Consider the following 17,009-nt stretch of genomic DNA (forward strand, 5'->3'; position numbering starts at 1 on the left):
AGTTGCTGTTGCTGTCGTTGTCGACTGACAACAGCTAGTTTTCAGTTTATAGAGGCTTTGAGTTGCGCTGGATGCCCTTGATTTGCATGAAGGAGCCTAGACCACAACACTGCTCACCTGCTTACACAGACAATGAATGGAAGTCGTGGAAATGACAGATCCTGCGGAGACGTACCCACAATCTAAAATTCTAATCGCTTCTTAAATCACCACCAAAACTTACCCAGATGCCGTTTTCGCCCCTCAGCATACTAAAGAGCAGCTTCAACTCCTTGACTGTGATGCTGTAGCTGGCCATGACTCCCAGCATGTCCACCAGAAGGTCTGACAACAAAGAAAACACACACACAAACAAAAGGCAGAAAGTAAGTGTAAGACAGCAGAGATATCCTGAATGTGCATGCTCCTATGAGTTTGTGTGTGAGTCAGCGTTTGGAAGTCTCTCTACTGACATTTCTGATAGAATATGGTGAGGGCATAAGACACTGACAGGTTGTTCTACTGTCAGTTGAGCAATTTATTATTCAGAGAAGTAAAAATCAGCGGCGCTTCATCCAAGTACTCAGAGCTACTGCCATGTAAACAAAACACACACAACCTCAAACCTCAACGAGTGTTGCTTTTCACAGCACTGCTAAATACGGTCAGAGTACACATGACAACGGATAAAGCTCCATTAATACATAATGATCTTAATACATCAGGGAATAGAAGGCCAAACAACTGAGAAAGGGCTAAATACATTGTCAGCTGTGACAGCGTTAATTATGATTCACAAATATAGCTGTGGTCAAACGTTTACATGTTGTGGTGATTTGGGGCTTTTAATGATTTCTTTGAACTGTTCTTTTTCCAGAGTGCAATGACTGTACAGCTTACATCTTTAATCACTTTAAGAACACGAAGTGAGTTTTGATTTTCTCTAATCCACACAGGGTCACAATTGTACATACGGGCTCGACTATACACATACATCACCTCTACTCCCACTTGGGTAAACATCACTTAGCAGGGTGCACCTCAATCAGACAGTTTTGACAGCCATCAAAAAGCTTCTGATATAATTTTGGATGGACTGGTGGGATTCATCTAAACTGGTTGGCTTCTTGGTACAGACCCAACGTTCCTATGTTTGAAAGCTTCGCCTTTACTCCTGCAAACAAACCTCATGTCATTGTGGCCAGTTAGCTCAATCTTTGTCTCCTCTGACCACAAAACGTTTCTCCAAAAGCCATTTGGCTGATTCATGTGGACAGCTGCAAATTCCAGTCTAGCTCGAAGGTGTCGAATTTGGAACAGGAGCTTCTTGTTTGTTCTGGATCTCCTCAGTCCATGGCAAAAGCTCACTCCACTATGGCCAGTGAAGCCAGTGTTCCAACAGTTTCCAGTTCATGGCAGGCTTGTTGGGTTGTCTGAACATCCTAACCTAACCAAATATCCTCTCATCTGAGGGTGACGCATCTGAATATCCTGTATTTACATACAATTGTTTATTTATGTAAATCTACACAATCCTCCTTCTTAAATCTTCACAGAGTTCCTTCCTATTGTTCTGAGCATTGGTCCAATACCAATTTTTAACCTGGCAAAATCAATTATAATCACTCACAAGAAGTTAACAGACCTTGGACTTGTCAGGTTAACCCTTTAAGCCTGAACTGTGAAATAATTGTGAGAATAAAAAAAATAATTAATGAATTCAATATTAATTTGCAGATATGATCTTTAACTTGTATCAGGCTTTACAGGGTTAAAAGGCACCGAAGAATAATAATAATGATAATAATGGATTGGATTTATATAGCGCTTTTCAAGGCACCCAAAGCGCTTTACAATGCCACTATTCATTCTCTCTCACATTCACACACTGGTGCAGGCAGCTACGGTTGTAGCCACAGCTGCCCTGGGGCAGACTGACAGAAGCGAGGCTGCCATATCGCGCCATCGGCCCCTCTGGCCAACACCAGTAGGCGGTAGGGTAAAGTGTCTTGCCCAAGGACACAACGACCAGGACAGAGAGCCCGGGGATCGAACCGGCGACCTTCCGGTTACAGATACGCTTCCCAACCCCCTGAGCCACGGTCGCCCCACAAGAAGCTACAGCATAACTTAAAAGATTTGAGTATAGGAAAATATTAGAGGCCCTACATTTTTAAATGTTGATCCTGTGTCGATTAGATAAAATCCAAACCAAATTCAAACGTGTGCACCCACTTCCCTTTTTTTAAAGTAATTAAAGATGCTGTACAATGATGAGTGTCTGTAAACTTCTGACCACACATGTCATTTAACTGCTAATAGTACAAAAAACAGCATGCAGAGTAGTATTAATCTCCTTTTAGCAAATAAACCCCAAAGAAACAAAAAACAAATATTCATATTCACCAAAATCGTAATCTATTCCTTTAATTTGTTCACATTTTAACAGACAATAGTGGCAAACCTCCCTCTCTAAGGCTGCGAAAGAGCTTTTGTTTAATGGCTACATGTCATGAAATGATAAAAACAAGACTTTAAATACAATTCCCTCTCAATATTCAAGCATATAATTAAATACCACATTGAGGCTTTTGTTTAGCCCAAATGACCTTCCTGCTTCATTGACTTTCACTTTACACAACCACAACAGATCAGTGTGGATATGGCAGAGAGACAGCACAGCTCTCTCAGAGGGAGCCAATCTGCTTAGAAAGGCTCTTCTTTCCCATTAGGCCTGCTAGATATGAATAGAGTCTTCCCATAATATTTCATTAGCCAAAGCCTAGCGACAGGGAATAAAGGAGAGGGATATCTCACTGAGGTGCTGGGTATGAGAGGAAAATGCAATACACAATGTCCTAGATTCAAAACCCCTAAGCTCTGTTTTTGTTGTGTTCAATTCATGTGGGTCATTTTGCATAGGTTTGGAAAAATGTTATAATCACAGCTCTCTGGAAGAATCGGCATTAAATTGATTTAAGTGGCGTATACTCTGCTGTAGTGAGCAGTAATAAGTCAAAGAAGTTATAAAACACATCATCCTGCGGCGCTAGCTAGGGCAGAGAGGACACTGGGGGGGTGGAGCAAAAGATGTGCACTCCGAGGCATCATTAAAGGGAAGCCAAGGTCAATACGTTCATGTAAAGAGGTGAATGTGGATGTGTTGTTTTGCAATCAAGCCCCGTGAACAAATGGCAGTGAGCACACAGAAACACATCGAGGTTAGTATTTTGCTTTTGCTGCACCGAAGGGTTTTATGGATGTTTCACTGCAGGGCAAACACTCATGGACACGTGGAATAGGTTTTGATATAAGGGAAAAACATCTGAGTTTTTTCCATCAAGGTGGAGGCACGTTTACAGATTCAGCTGGTTGTTGCTTCGTCAACACGATTACAAGGTTGAGAGGTTGGGCATCTGTTAAAGAACAGCCCATTAGGTTTTGGTATGGATCCCCATCACTTTCGTTAAAGTAGAGAGATAGGCCACTGGCCTTGGTAGAGGACTTCTTTCCTCTCTGTCAGCAAGGTTATGCAAAAAGTGCAGAACAAAGTGCATGAAACTTGGACGCACAGTGGAGAGCTGGAGTTTACAGAAGGAACTCATTACATATAAATGCAGATTTAGACACTGACCTTAGCACAGACTCTGCTCTTCTAGTCTGAGTCTTACCTATTTTTCAGTATCAGAGAAGTTTTACACCAAGCGTGCAATTCAAAATAAGTGGTTCCTGAAAATTCCATGGGTGACGTTTTGGGTCTTCTTCCAGAACTTAACAAAGTTTTGACACATTCGACTTTCTGTAGTCACAGTTTGAAGATGTCCCCTGAACGCCTCACATGCAAACAGTCATTGTGAAGGCATGCATACAGATAACGCTGGTGGCCTAATAGCTATAAGGTGGGTGTGTGTGTGTGTCACTGCAACTGAATAAAAAACACATGCTATTAAAAGTAAAAGCTAATGGTAACGAAGGCAGCTGTGTTCAATCCCAAACTTTGATTTAAGGCCTATTAACCATTTAAATAATAATAATAATATCATAATATTTTGTTAGCATTTGTTTCAAATACCAATAAGTTAGAATCAATAAGCGATACATCCGCATGTTTCTCTCCTCAAGCACTACCATCATCATAAACTAAGTGTGACCAGTAAGTTCTTCAGCCATAAAGAGCAAAAGCCTTTATTTAAATATGGCTGATCTTCTCTTCAAAGTGATGTCATAGTCCACCTCCGTGCCACTGCCAGTGTTTTTTGAAAGCTCTCTGGAAGTCCCGTTCCAGACTAATTGCACTTGTGTATCTGCAATGTGTGCTGGATCCCCTACACTGTCCCGAAACAGCATGAGGTTGGAAGAAGAGTAATTTAGAGAGTATCCTTTGTAGTTACTGACAACTGTGTTCATGTTTCATATTAAAAAAAACACCAGAATTTTCAGTGTGCTGAGAGCAGGTGCACAATGGCACGATCCAGTTGTTTGTGTCCTCAGACCCCACAGAAGGCAGAATTTTTGCGTTGACAGTTTGACTCTGGGATGAATTCACAGTGCCAAGCCCAGTAAAAAAGACATTAATATGTTTGGACACGGACACTGAAGACGCTTCCTCTGTAAGCTGTTTGGACCTGGTTCAAAGCCACAAATTTGAGGTCATATTAAAATTGTGGTAATTCGGGGAATTATCTAAAAACAGTCAGGCGTGGTTTTTGCTATTACAGGGTGGAGTTAATTCAGGGGAATTAAGCTGTAAAGTTATCATTATATCCCACTATATTCTCATTTTATAGGTTGTCCAATCTTGAAAAAAACTGATCAAAATACAAAGTATGTGCGCATGTATCCATGTGTACCCACTGCTCACCTGCAATCATGTCGTCCACAGTGCTCATCTTCAGCAACACCTGCTGGATGAGGCCAACCTCGGTGCTGGTCTGCAGGTTGCGCACACTCTTGCGGAGTATGGCTGTGAACATGCTCCAGATCTCCGCCTGGCACGTCACCTCGCAGTGGGAAAGCAGCTCCACCATGCAGCCGATGCTCTCTGCCTCCTGGATGATGAAGTTCATCTCCAGGTCAAACTCGCCGCCCACCAGCTTTAGGAGAAGAAGTGGGAAGGGGGAGAAGGGGGAGGGTTTGGGAAGGGAACAGACGTAGAGCAGGAATTGGGGGGGAGGGTGGAGAGAGAGAACAAGAAGAGTGAATGATTTAGTGTAGCATTTAACCTTATGTCTGAAGGAGAGGTAAGCCTGGCATCTGATGGATGCTGATTGTGGTTGGGAAAGCATCTCTTCTGCCCGGGGCCTCATATGCTGCAACAAATAAACGTCCTTCATGTGAGCACACACACACACACACACACACACACACACACACACACACACACACACACACAGATCGTCCTTCCTCTCCTTCCTCTCTTCCTCCAATTACTCTCAGAATACAGCAGGCATAAATATGCCCCTCTCTACCACCTCAGATGCACAACACCAATTGAACACATACAAAGTTAACGCACATGTCAGTCCCTCTCCTCTCTGATGGCATTAGTGTGAGGAGACCGCACTTTAAAAACTAAATGCAAATGATTTTCCGTCTCTTAATGGCTGGCAACTATAATTACTTGGATAAGTACAGCAACAACACGCTAGCACATTAACTAACACGCCACATGAACACAGCCATACCCACACAGTTCACCCTCAGCACGCTACGCTATCCAGGAAACGGTAGCCATAGCAACCAGCAAGCTATGAGAACACCACAGGGGTTATTAAATCAGATGGAAAAGAAACATGCAATAGATTATCAGAAGCTAGCAAGACAGCAAACAGGATAAACATTATGACTATTGTGGTGTTTACACGGCATGAGAGAATAAAACTAATCGATAAATCAAGGAGAGTCGGTCTGTTTCACAATGTGATTAAACTGGAGGGGCAGCAGGGCTGTGGTGTGCTGTCTGCAGTCAGGAGCGGGAAGACGCAGATAATGCTGGTGCTGTTCAATAAAGGGTTTATTTTCAATAATTCATTCTGCATGTGGTTAAACGACTCTTAAGCAAAAACTATTACAAGCTCAGCGGGGAATGTAAAGTTATACTCTGCGCACTCTTGCTATCTTTAAGAGATGATCACATAGCAATTTACAAACTGTGTTGTTTTTGGATCACTGTTAAAAAAAAATAAGTTTCACACACTTAGCTTCAAAATGAAACTTTTAAAGAACAAATACACAATAATATTCATCTGACAAATCAACAAATCTGTATTCGACAGCAGCTAAACACATCCCGGATGAATCAATACACCTTGTGAGACATTTAGATTCACTTCATTGTGTCCAGCACTGTTTTCCACCAAGAGTCTTCCTGGCAATTGTCTAAAACAAAAGGCAATCGTTTGTGTTCACTGACAAATAATACACCTCCTGTTGCAGATGAACCAAATGTTCTCAGCAAGAGAACTTATAGAGGATAGAGCAGATTATTGAAATGAAGGAATTAAATGCGTCTGGTTATTCCGGAGCATTCCCGGAGTTACTGCCGATGTGTTCATCGTAGTGTGTATGTGTGTGAATCTTAGCTCGAAAGCACTTAGATAGAAATGTGCGTGTGAATGGGTGACTCATACAAGTTGTATAGAGCGTTCTGAGTGCTCATGTAGAGTAGAAAAGCACTATGGAAGAACCAGTCCATTTACCTTAAAGCTGTTTATGAACAGCTCATCTTTGCCTCATTTGCTGCATATGAAATTTTATGTTTCAGCCTGTTACAGATAGCACATCTCTGTCCCTGGTATGAGCATCATAACCGCAGGGATGATGAGGGTTGAGCAATAAGTTAATTAACCTACTAGAATTTTAAAAAAATAATTAATTGATTATCAAAGACAAGAAAACAATTCTGTTGGTAGAAGGGCTAACAAATAATCCAAGGACACAGAAGGGGAACTGAAGTTGTTGTAGTCACCACAATGTTGGTTCAACTTTCATTTTCATCATCAAAATGTTTGGTCGGTTTGAATATTACACGTACAGACGCATGAATCGATCAGCTAGGGACCAGAATCAACCAATTTCTATAATTCTCGGGCCTCATCTGTGACTGGCCAATCTCACATGTGCCCGATTACAAGCCAGTCTATTTCATGCGTGCATAGCAGCACAACCAAACACACACACACACAAACACACACACACAGCCTAATGCTAACATGTCGTTAGCATGGTGGAAGCATCTCAGTGTGAGTAAAAACACAAACCTTTCCAAAACCCAATCAGACTCTTAACAGACCAAACCGAACTTGGATATTTTAAAGAAAAAAAACAACAAAGGAAAAGTGGCTAACGCTAAAGCTATCCAGAGCCTCGGTATGAGCAAAAGCTGAGCAAGAGGAAAATTATAGAGACAAGGGGAAAAAGTGCAAAGGGTCGATATCCTATTATCTGCTGACTTTATAAAAATACTGGAAAAATAATGCAAGTATCTGACATTTATTTTGTTATATAAATCTATTACCACTGCCTTTTTTCGGTAGGGTAAGCAAGAGAAGATCCTACACTTAATGATTGATTTTATAATGAAAATAACATTTTACCATGAAGAAAAGTTTATTTTTGTCTGCTTATGCTGTCAGTTGTAGTTACAAAGCAAATAAGAATTGGGAAAAATAAATCAGTATCAGTGGGTCTCATTTAGGCACACCAAGAAAACTTCAGAGCTTTTATAATTACAAGCAACTTTGCAAACAAGCATAGTCTTTGATTATGTCATCCTACTTTCCTACCTGTATAAATGTCATACCCAGCAATGTAAGCTCACCCTATGCTGGAATACCAATAAACACTCCACTACAGCAAACTTTAACACAGACAGGAGAAATGTGTGGGAAGAGAGCAGAGGAGTGACATGTAGTAAAAGACCAGCTGCTGGGGAATGGAACAAGGGACACGCTGCTGTCACCATTTATTAGTGCACAGATGTTTTGCTACCTAAACTGACAAAATCTGAGCAAGTACGCTTCAGTTTAACAGCCAGTAGTTACAGCACTGCAAAAGACTGTTATTAGAAAAAATAATAATAGTTGAAAGTCAAAATTTAGAAAACCTGACTTATGAATACATTTCAAACAAACAAACATCAAACAATGAACACGGATGTAACCCATTTGTCACCGAAGCTCCTGCAAACCTGGCTTTGATCTCACTTTAAAGAAAAATGACGCTGCCATATATAATATTGACATAAAAAAGGTGCGGCAATCATTAGCAACACCAACATTTGTCATGTGCTGCCCCATCCAATGACTTTCTGTGAGACTCAGGCTCACAGAACTATAAGATTAAAGGTTGGTCCTTATCCATAATATCCATCATGCTTCTTTTCCCTTCCTTTTACAGACCTGCACCTTTTTCAATTCTTCAACACTTCCAAGTGTACAATCAGCATGTTACTTGCTCTTACCTCCCTCTCATTCCTGCCTCTTTCTTATTCTTCCCTATGTCTCTCCTCCCCCCTTTCAGTGATAAGAATTGATCCGCTGCACTCCGTGAATGCACAGATTAGAGTGGACCCCTGAATGAGGTATGGAATAAAAAGAGGAAGAATTAACTCATCCCACATTGAATTTCCCCTTCTCCTCTGAGGTTCCCAATTACAGAGCTCACTGGGGACCACTGTGTTGTATTACATCTATACAGCCTGTCCGTCTGAAGACGCTCAGTATTACATGTAATAGAGGCTTAAGGGGGGGAGGCGGCGTAATTATTTTTTTCTGCAGAAACCTGCTCACGGATACGGAGCAACTTGAACAGAGAAACGCATACATCCCTGGGCCAAACCTACACGTGTACAGCACAAGAATCTCGCTGTGCATACTGCTTCCCACCCGTGTGAGGAAGATCACACCAAGATGAGAGGGGTGATGCAAACGACTGCAACGAATTGAGTCTCGTGACAAACAATAAGGAGGGGGGAAAGCGCGAGTGCAGAAAGCGCAGTGGGAGAAATAGAAGTGTCTGAATAATTATTATTATGTCTGCTCTACCAGAAACAACATCTGGGGGGAAAGAAAAGAAAAACAACAACCTGGATGACACCGCCAAAAACCGCCTGAACCTCAAAACGTAAAAAGGAAGGAAAGTCAGACTGAAAAAGACTTCTTCAGTATAAAAATGTTCCAGTCAAAATTAATGTTCTCCATTTCATGAGACTTCAATAAAAGTGATAGATGCCTGAGTCCATTATTTGCTGGAATGGGGTTTTTAATTGATGTATAAATAAACACGCCACCTAAATAGCAATAAGGCTCATCACAAACAGCCTGAGCACACTCGAGCGCACTCAAGCACCATCACCGCCTCCATCGTGCACAGCCACAAAAGATTCCTAATTAGTTTTATGAGGGAACATGATTCTTTTGCATAAAGACTCGTAACCTTCAATCTTTCTTTTCACCCCCGGTCCACGTGTCTACAGTGTCGGTTCCCACCCATAACGACAATGCCCTCACAAATCAATGAGCACGCACAAGAGGCCTTTACTACCCACCCTGGTGGGTAAAAGACACAAACCAGGGAGGGAGCCACATTGCTCCTCATGCATCACGATAAACAGGCATGGCAGTGCCACCCACTCGCTGACCTCACCGTCTTCCTGGCAACTGCTAGAAGACGTTTGCGTTGGCTCCATTACGGCAACGATTGCTCCCAGAGCACGCCGTCCAGGGCTGGATGTTCCATTCACATGCACGCACGCACGCACATACACAGAAAAAGAGAGCAAGGCAACCAGCTAGAGTTCACATTTGACAGGTAAACACTGGAATGCATATGAACAGAAGCCTACTTGTTATATGCCTACACTGTAGAGTACACTCTTCTGATCACTGAGCATGTGCTGTTTAACCTTGAAACATACTCAGCAGCAGTCTGAAATGTAAGAATATCTCCCACAGGGCTCATGACTGATGAGTAATCTCCTTATATTGTGGTGTATTTATGGGCTTGAGAAGTGTTTGTCTGCCAGACACCACTCGTTCTCACTTTTTCACTCTGTGACTGAGGTGATTATAAAAGTCAGTTATTCCTGCAATGTACCAGCTCTATAATTGTTCACTTATGTGTTGCCGTTTCACCCCCCCACCGCCCGAAACCACGCCCGTTCTCCCATTTCTATTGCTGTACTGTTTGGCCTTGCAGCACTGCTCATTCAGACCCCAACGGGAGCTGGCACTGGGAGCTTGGCATCATCCGTACTGTGTCAGGGAAGTGGGAGTTTCAAGAAGGCTGGGGTGGGGGTGGAGGGTGCCAGGACCGTCACACCACAAAGGGCTTATACGGGCAGGCTCCTTGGCCAGCCAAAACCAGCTCTCATAAGAGCTCGGTAAAACAAACAGTCCCTCTGTCCCTCCGAGCGGTTCTCGCCAGCAACACTGCTCACAGATAATCCAGAGCAGCTCCAAGGGTCATCGGCATTTTCAAGCTAAGACAGGTCAGAATTTCAAAAGCTTTAAGTAATAAAATAAATGACACCCTGGGGGCCCAGTATTGTTCATATTAAATGAGTTTAACATAATCAGGCCTTAAAGGGACACTTAACAGTATGAAGCCATTAATAATGTCGTTATCATTGAGTAACCAACTTAAATTGTGAAAAATAAACATTTTGTTATCTTAACGGCAATTATCTGGATGTTTTTGGCTACGATCTACTCATTTCTTGGACTACACAAGCTTTTGAGTCTCTTCCATCCATCCATCCATCCATCCATTTTCATCCGCTTTGTCCGGGGCCGGGTCGCGGGGGCAGCAGCCTAAGCAAAGAGGCCCAGACCTCCCTCTCCCCAGCCACCTCCTCCAGCTTATCCGTGGGAATACCAAGGCGTTCCCAGGCCAGCCGAGAGATATAATCTCTCCAGCGTGTCCTGGGTCTGCCCCGGGGCCTCCTCCCGGTGGGACATGCCTGGAACACCTCACCCAGGAGGCGCCCAGGGGGCATCCTTGTCAGATGCCCGAACCACCTCAGCTGGCTCCTTTCGATGTGGAGCAGCAGCTGCTCTACTCTGAGCCCCTCCCGGATGGCCGAACTTCTCACCCTATCTCTAAGGGAGAGGCCAGCCACCCTTCGGAGGAAGCTCATTTCTGCCGCTTGTATCCGCGATCTCGTTCTTTCGGTCATTATGGTAAATGGTAAATGGCCTGTATTTATATAGCGCTTTACTAGTCCCTAAGGACCCCAAAGCGCTTTACATATCCAGTCATCCACCCATTCACACACACATTCACACACTGGTGATGGCAAGCTACATTGTAGCCACAGCCACCCTGGGGCGCACTGACAGAGGCGAGGCTGCCGGACACTGGCGCCACCGGGCCCTCTGACCACCACCAGTAGGCAACGGGTGAAGTGTCTTGCCCAAGGACACAACGACCGAGACTGTCCAAGCCGGGGCCGGGGGCTCAAACCGGCAACCTTCCGATTACAAGGTGAACTCCTAACTCTTGAGCCACGATCGCCCCACTACCCACAGCTCGTGGCCATAGGTGAGGGTAGGGACGTAGATCGACCGGTAAATTGAGAGCTTCGCTTTTACACTCAGCTCCCTCTTCACCACGACGGACCGGTGCAGCGTCCGCATTACTGCAGCTGCAGCCCCAATCCGTCTGTCGATCTCCGGCTCCCTTCTCCCATCACTCGCGAACAAGACCCCGAGATACTTGAACTCCTCCACTTGGGGCAGGAACTCATCCCCGACCCGGAGTGGGCACTCCACCCTTTTCCGGCTGAGAACCATGGCCTCAGATTTGGAGGTGCTGATCCTCATTCCCGCTGCTTCACACTCGGCTGCGAACCGTTCCAGTGCGAGCTGGAGGCCCTCACCCGATGAAGCCAACAGAACCACATCATCTGCAAAAATCAGAGATGAGATTCTGAGGCCACCAAAGCGAAAGCCCTCCGCCACTTGGCTGCGCCTAGAAATCCTGTCCATAAAAATTATGAACAGAACCGGAGACAAAGGGCAGCCCTGGCGGAGCCCATCACCCACCGGGAACGAGTCTCTTAATCAGCGATATTACCTGCTAGCAGTCGCTCAATGTCATTCTGAGGTGCAGCTCATTTGACCAATGTGTAACTTTGGTGCCTTTTGAGAACAAATCACACTTTCCTATTTATAATAGTAAAAAATGAAACGTTACGCTGTATAAGTTTGGTCATTTTTATGGAGAGAAAATCATTACAGAGAGAATTTGTGGCTGTGTCTGTGAATCAACTGTATTCCTTGTAGATGCCACTCCTGCAGTCACTGATGTCATTGCTTCCAGGAATTTCGAGGCATCTTGGTAGTGCCAGATTTTGGCGGAGACATGTGAAATCAGCGGTGAATCACATGGGTCTGAGTCCGCCCCAGACCATTTTCCTGAATTTCCTACTCTCCTTGCCTGTTAACTCTCTCTGCAGTGTCCAATATGATGAAGGCCAAAAATAAAAATGAAAGTTTTTAAGGTTTTGTGTAAATGAAAATGAAACTTATGAGTAATCTAATGCAATGAAAGCAATTCATAAAATGCCCTGTTCTATTCAAGTGTCCTTGTAATGGGGAAATTATTCATCGGCAGCTTTTGACTGCTCATCTCCACACAGAGAGTATTTACTGCCAGATGGGGGCAGTATAGAAAATATGTGGTACAACCTCTTTCCGGGCTAGTCTTATCAGTCTGTCAGCCAGCCATGAAGAAGAATGAATAATGAATAACAATCATAACAAAGAGCTGAAGTGAGACCAAGTGTTAAAAACAATGATAAATATCTGCTGTAGCCACTGTCTGCACTTTTCTTACTGCATTTTTTTTTTTATCCTTGATGGTTTTTTCTTCGTGTCTCTGCCATTCTCTGTGAAACCTGCTGTCACATCCATTTTCAAGCCCACCTGTCAACCAATCAACATTCGACTGACCCACAGTGTCATCCACGTCAAGCAAAGTGCAGTTGGGATTTTGGATGACTGCATGGGAGCACGTTTGTGTTGGTTGAAAACCGCTTTCCGTGGGCTCGCTGTAGGCAAGAACTTGCACACGAATCGCGGCATAAATTAAGGATAAGACATAACAACGACACAGGAAACACATTTCTCGCCACTCTTAAACGAAAGCACCATTCAGGCATTAGTGATCTGACTTCTTCTGCCTCTGCTTATTCTTAGCTTGACATGAAAAGGTCTTGACGTGACATGAAGACAATAGCTATCTTACCACACGCCATTTTTTTTGTTAATGATTGTGCTTCATCATTTATAAGCACCTATTTACCGTTAATTTTTTTGTTACTTTCTAGTTCGTTTACTACGGAGCCCCTCTGATGACATGGTACAAAAAATAAATAAATTGTGGCCACGAAATATCATTTCGAGGCCACGAAATAGGTATAACGTGCCCACGAAATACTTATTTGTGGCCACGAAATACTATTTCGAGGGCACGAAACAGGTATAACGTGCCCACGAAATACTTATTTGTGGCCACGAAATACTATTTCGAGGGCACGAAATAGGTATAAGGTGCGCACGAAATGCTAATTTGTGGGCACGAATTGGGTATAACGTGGCAACGAATTACGCATTTGTGGCCACGAAATAGATAACGTGCGCACATCTTATTGATAGAATTCCTGGACAGCTGCGTAGAGACACAAGCATAAAAGTAGGCTAAATACACCATGGACAGAGACAGTCTGATTGAGTTTTATTTCAGGCTGGGAATGAGCTACAAATGCATTTTGAAAAGCCTGGCAATGCAAGGAACCATCATTACGGAGAGACATTTAAACCGGATATTGAGAGCCAAGTCGCTTTACAGACGTAAGTACGACCTGGACGCCGGGATAGATTTTATTGTGAACCAACTGCAAGGGCCTGGGAAGGATCACGGTTATCGGTGGATGTTTACAAAGTGCAAACAACACGGCATTGCGATCAGGAAAGAAGACGTCAGGATCCTCATCTCTTTACTGGACCCAGTAGGTTCCCAGGTTCGCCAGACCAGACGTCTCAGAAGGAGGCAATATTTTGCTCAGGGGCCTAACTTTGTGTGGCACATAGACTCTTATGACAAACTAAAGCCATATGGGATATGTATTAATGGATGCATCGACGGTTTCTCACGCAACATCATTTGGCTGCGGGCCGCACACACTAACAGTGACCCAAAGGTTATCGGAGGTTACTTTGTGGAAGCAGTGGAGAGTCGTGGGGGTTTCCCCAGGCTCGTACGAACTGACATGGGCACTGAGAACGTGTTGGTCAGAGACCTCCAGCGTTATTTACGGAGAAATGACGGGGATGATAGAGCAGGAGACAGAAGCTACGTCACAGGAGCAAGTACCGCAAACCAGAGAATTGAGAGCTGGTGGGGAGTGATGAGAAAAGAAGGAGTCGAGTCATGGATCAAGCTTCTAGGAGAACTGAAGGACGAAGGATTCTTCTTTGGGGATTTCATTGACAAAGCTCTGTCACAGTTCTGCTTCATGCCAATCATTCAGGTAAATGACCCATATTATGATAACCAGTGGTGGTAATTAATTACATTAAATTAAGCTGTTTTAGCAGTAAGGGTAACAAAATAATTGTTTACATAGTTAAAACGACGTTACCTTTACCGTACGGTAAATGCAATGTATTCCTAACGTTGTTGAAGGTCAACTGCGCTCTGTATGTGCGTAATGGAGGCTGAAGCATCAACCCAGCCAAAGTTTTTAAATCAGGGAACACTTTGCCAATTGAACTGATCAGAAGTCAGCACGACTTAAATGTTGTTTTTTTCTGATCGGAGGACATTATCCTTGTCTGCACTCATTCTGCATCAGCAGTTATGCTGCAGCTAACGATCTGTCACTGCCAGTCTGTCAAAAGCAGTCAGGCTTCACGCATCAGTAACTCTTCAGCGCTCTATCATTGGTACGTTCAGGTCTGAGATGATATTGGATCCCCTCATGGGATTGAAAAATATTGATTTTGTCACCTGTATTATGCGCATAAAGTTGAAAAGCTTTGCGCATCCGCACCAAGATTAGTATTAGTATTAGTATAAAGCCCAGATCCCACAACTCAGTGGTTTGCCTGGTGTGGTTCTTTCTTTTCTTTTTTTGCCATCACTCCCTCTTCCTTTGGTTTTCATTAAACTGCATCCAAACATTGCTGCTTTTCAATTCATTTAAGGATGCACCACACTTATTTTCGACCATTTTAAAAATGCCTTGTATTACAGCTCTGACCTAATTCTTGTTTCTTCATCAGGAGGTATTGAATGACATCCGGAGTGTTTGGAATGCTCACCGTATAAGGCCCTCAAAGAATAACAACGTGCCCTGTGGGATACCTGATGTCATGTACATGGCCCCTCACCTTTGGGGTGCAGAAGACTGTCTCGTTCCACTGACAGAAGATTTGACCTTGTGTAAAAATAGCTGCACTTTTGTTAGTTCAGTCCCATGTGATGTGCAAGTATTTGATTTGTGCACAATAATAATGGAGGAATCAAGCTTGGAATTCCCATCTACCATGTCCCAGGCCCTTGATTTATATTTTCATCTCAGGGATACAGTTCGTTCACAGTTATTTGAGGCTACTTAAATGGACACAAACATACAAATGTAGTACATTTTGTACTTCAGTACGTATTCCTACAGCTTAATGTACTTATTATTAAGTAATTATTTTTCTCCAGTGTGTAGTTATCTTGTCTTTGTATCAAAATTATCAGAAAAGACTGTATAACATAATTTTCATTTTGTCCATGTCAGTAAATTAACTCATCATGAAGTGTTGCTTGCTCTTGGTAGCTACAAAGCGTGGAGTATTAAACTAAAATATGATACAGGTTAGAAAAAAAAAATCCTTTTGGGATTGAGTTAAACTTATCACACTGTTAAAGCATCAAAAGTTGTTCATAATAGTTTTTGGTACCAAAAATGTGTTCATTTCTAACAAAAAAAGAGCACCTTGGATAACAACCACATAGACTGGCAATATATCTAATGTTGTGATCAATTAGACAAGAAGACCAAGTAGGCTAAAGTGTAGAATCATAGTTGTGTCACCAATGCTCCAAATGTTTCTTGAGCCTATAATTTTGTTATTGTGGAATAGATTAAAGCAATCCCATGTTTGATAAAGAACGGCTTTTTTTCTTAAAAATCACAGCACGTGTATGACATTATAGAATGAGTAGTTAAATAACTTTCAGCTGTGTCATTAGACATGTTCATGTTTAAAGATGTATAGAATGTAACAGAGAGGACAAAGTTTTGTACCAATGAGAATGGTTTACTGGTGTCTTTCAAAATACACCATACTCAAAAACAGGTTGTATTTTGCATATAATAACAGGATAAAATAACAGTTATTTCTAAAATGTTATACAAACCTCTTTACAATGTAACCAATCTCTGTAATTGACAACTTTTCTTCTAAACCCATTAGGAACATAAAGGTTCACATTCTTGTTTCTATTAAGATTTCTGCAAACATCTGAAATACTTTAATATAGAACATGCTTAATCAGTTGGAATATGGTATTTGTAATGGTGTTGTACTTATGTATGTATATACAGTAGAAAGCACTCAGCAATCTTCCAGTTTGTAGAACTGTTACTGTATGCTATATTGGAAATATTTGTTACTCTTCCTGTAGTAAAAAAGTATTAGAATGTTAAAATTAGTAATTTATTTTGGCACTAGCCAAAAACACAGTAACAATGTGTGCAGCAGGAACAGATGCACTTCTATGTTTAGTGTACGGATTCCTACCAGGTGAAGCACTGAAAATGTTATTTAAATATGTATATGTATTTTCAACTGGTGTTGTTTTGTGGTCTCATTCCCCAACCAATTTGTTGCCTTATTTTGTCCCCAACACTCACTGCTGCTTCTGCAAAATCAGAGTGCTAAGTGCTGTCTACTACAGGTAACTCCACTTTAAAAAACCTGAACATTCCCTTTAGCTTACTATTTTAATTGGGGGGAGAAACTAAGAAAGCA

General features: G+C 42.6%; 2 protein-coding genes across 16 annotated transcripts in view; one reads left to right on the forward strand and one right to left on the reverse strand.

The window, feature by feature from the left end:
* The window catches only part of nbeaa (neurobeachin a), a 106,986-nt gene that overhangs the window by 64,361 nt on the left and 25,616 nt on the right, over positions 1-17,009 (reverse strand). For all 15 annotated transcript variants that reach the window (XM_086308916.1, XM_086308919.1, XM_086308918.1 and 12 more), the window contains exons 2-3: positions 4,841-5,072; positions 224-324 (exon numbers count right to left, since the gene is read on the reverse strand). In XM_086308916.1, coding sequence (XP_086165042.1) covers positions 224-324; positions 4,841-5,072 — 333 coding nt within the window. The remainder of the gene's footprint in view (positions 1-223; positions 325-4,840; positions 5,073-17,009) is intronic.
* On the forward strand, positions 13,597-16,588 carry LOC147320722 (uncharacterized). The gene is made up of 2 exons (XM_086308904.1): positions 13,597-14,512; positions 15,267-16,588. The coding sequence occupies exons 1-2, from the start codon at positions 13,691-13,693 to the stop codon at positions 15,600-15,602; spliced, it is 1,158 nt and encodes a 385-aa protein (XP_086165030.1). The 5' UTR covers positions 13,597-13,690; the 3' UTR covers positions 15,603-16,588.

Source organism: Aulonocara sp. 'chitande type north' Nkhata Bay, linkage group LG10, assembly GCF_057382095.1.
Source record: "Aulonocara sp. 'chitande type north' Nkhata Bay isolate Kocher_YH1m ecotype deep benthic linkage group LG10, A_spYH_male_GT1.1, whole genome shotgun sequence".
In the NCBI taxonomy this organism is placed as follows: domain Eukaryota; kingdom Metazoa; phylum Chordata; class Actinopteri; order Cichliformes; family Cichlidae; genus Aulonocara; species Aulonocara sp. 'chitande type north' Nkhata Bay.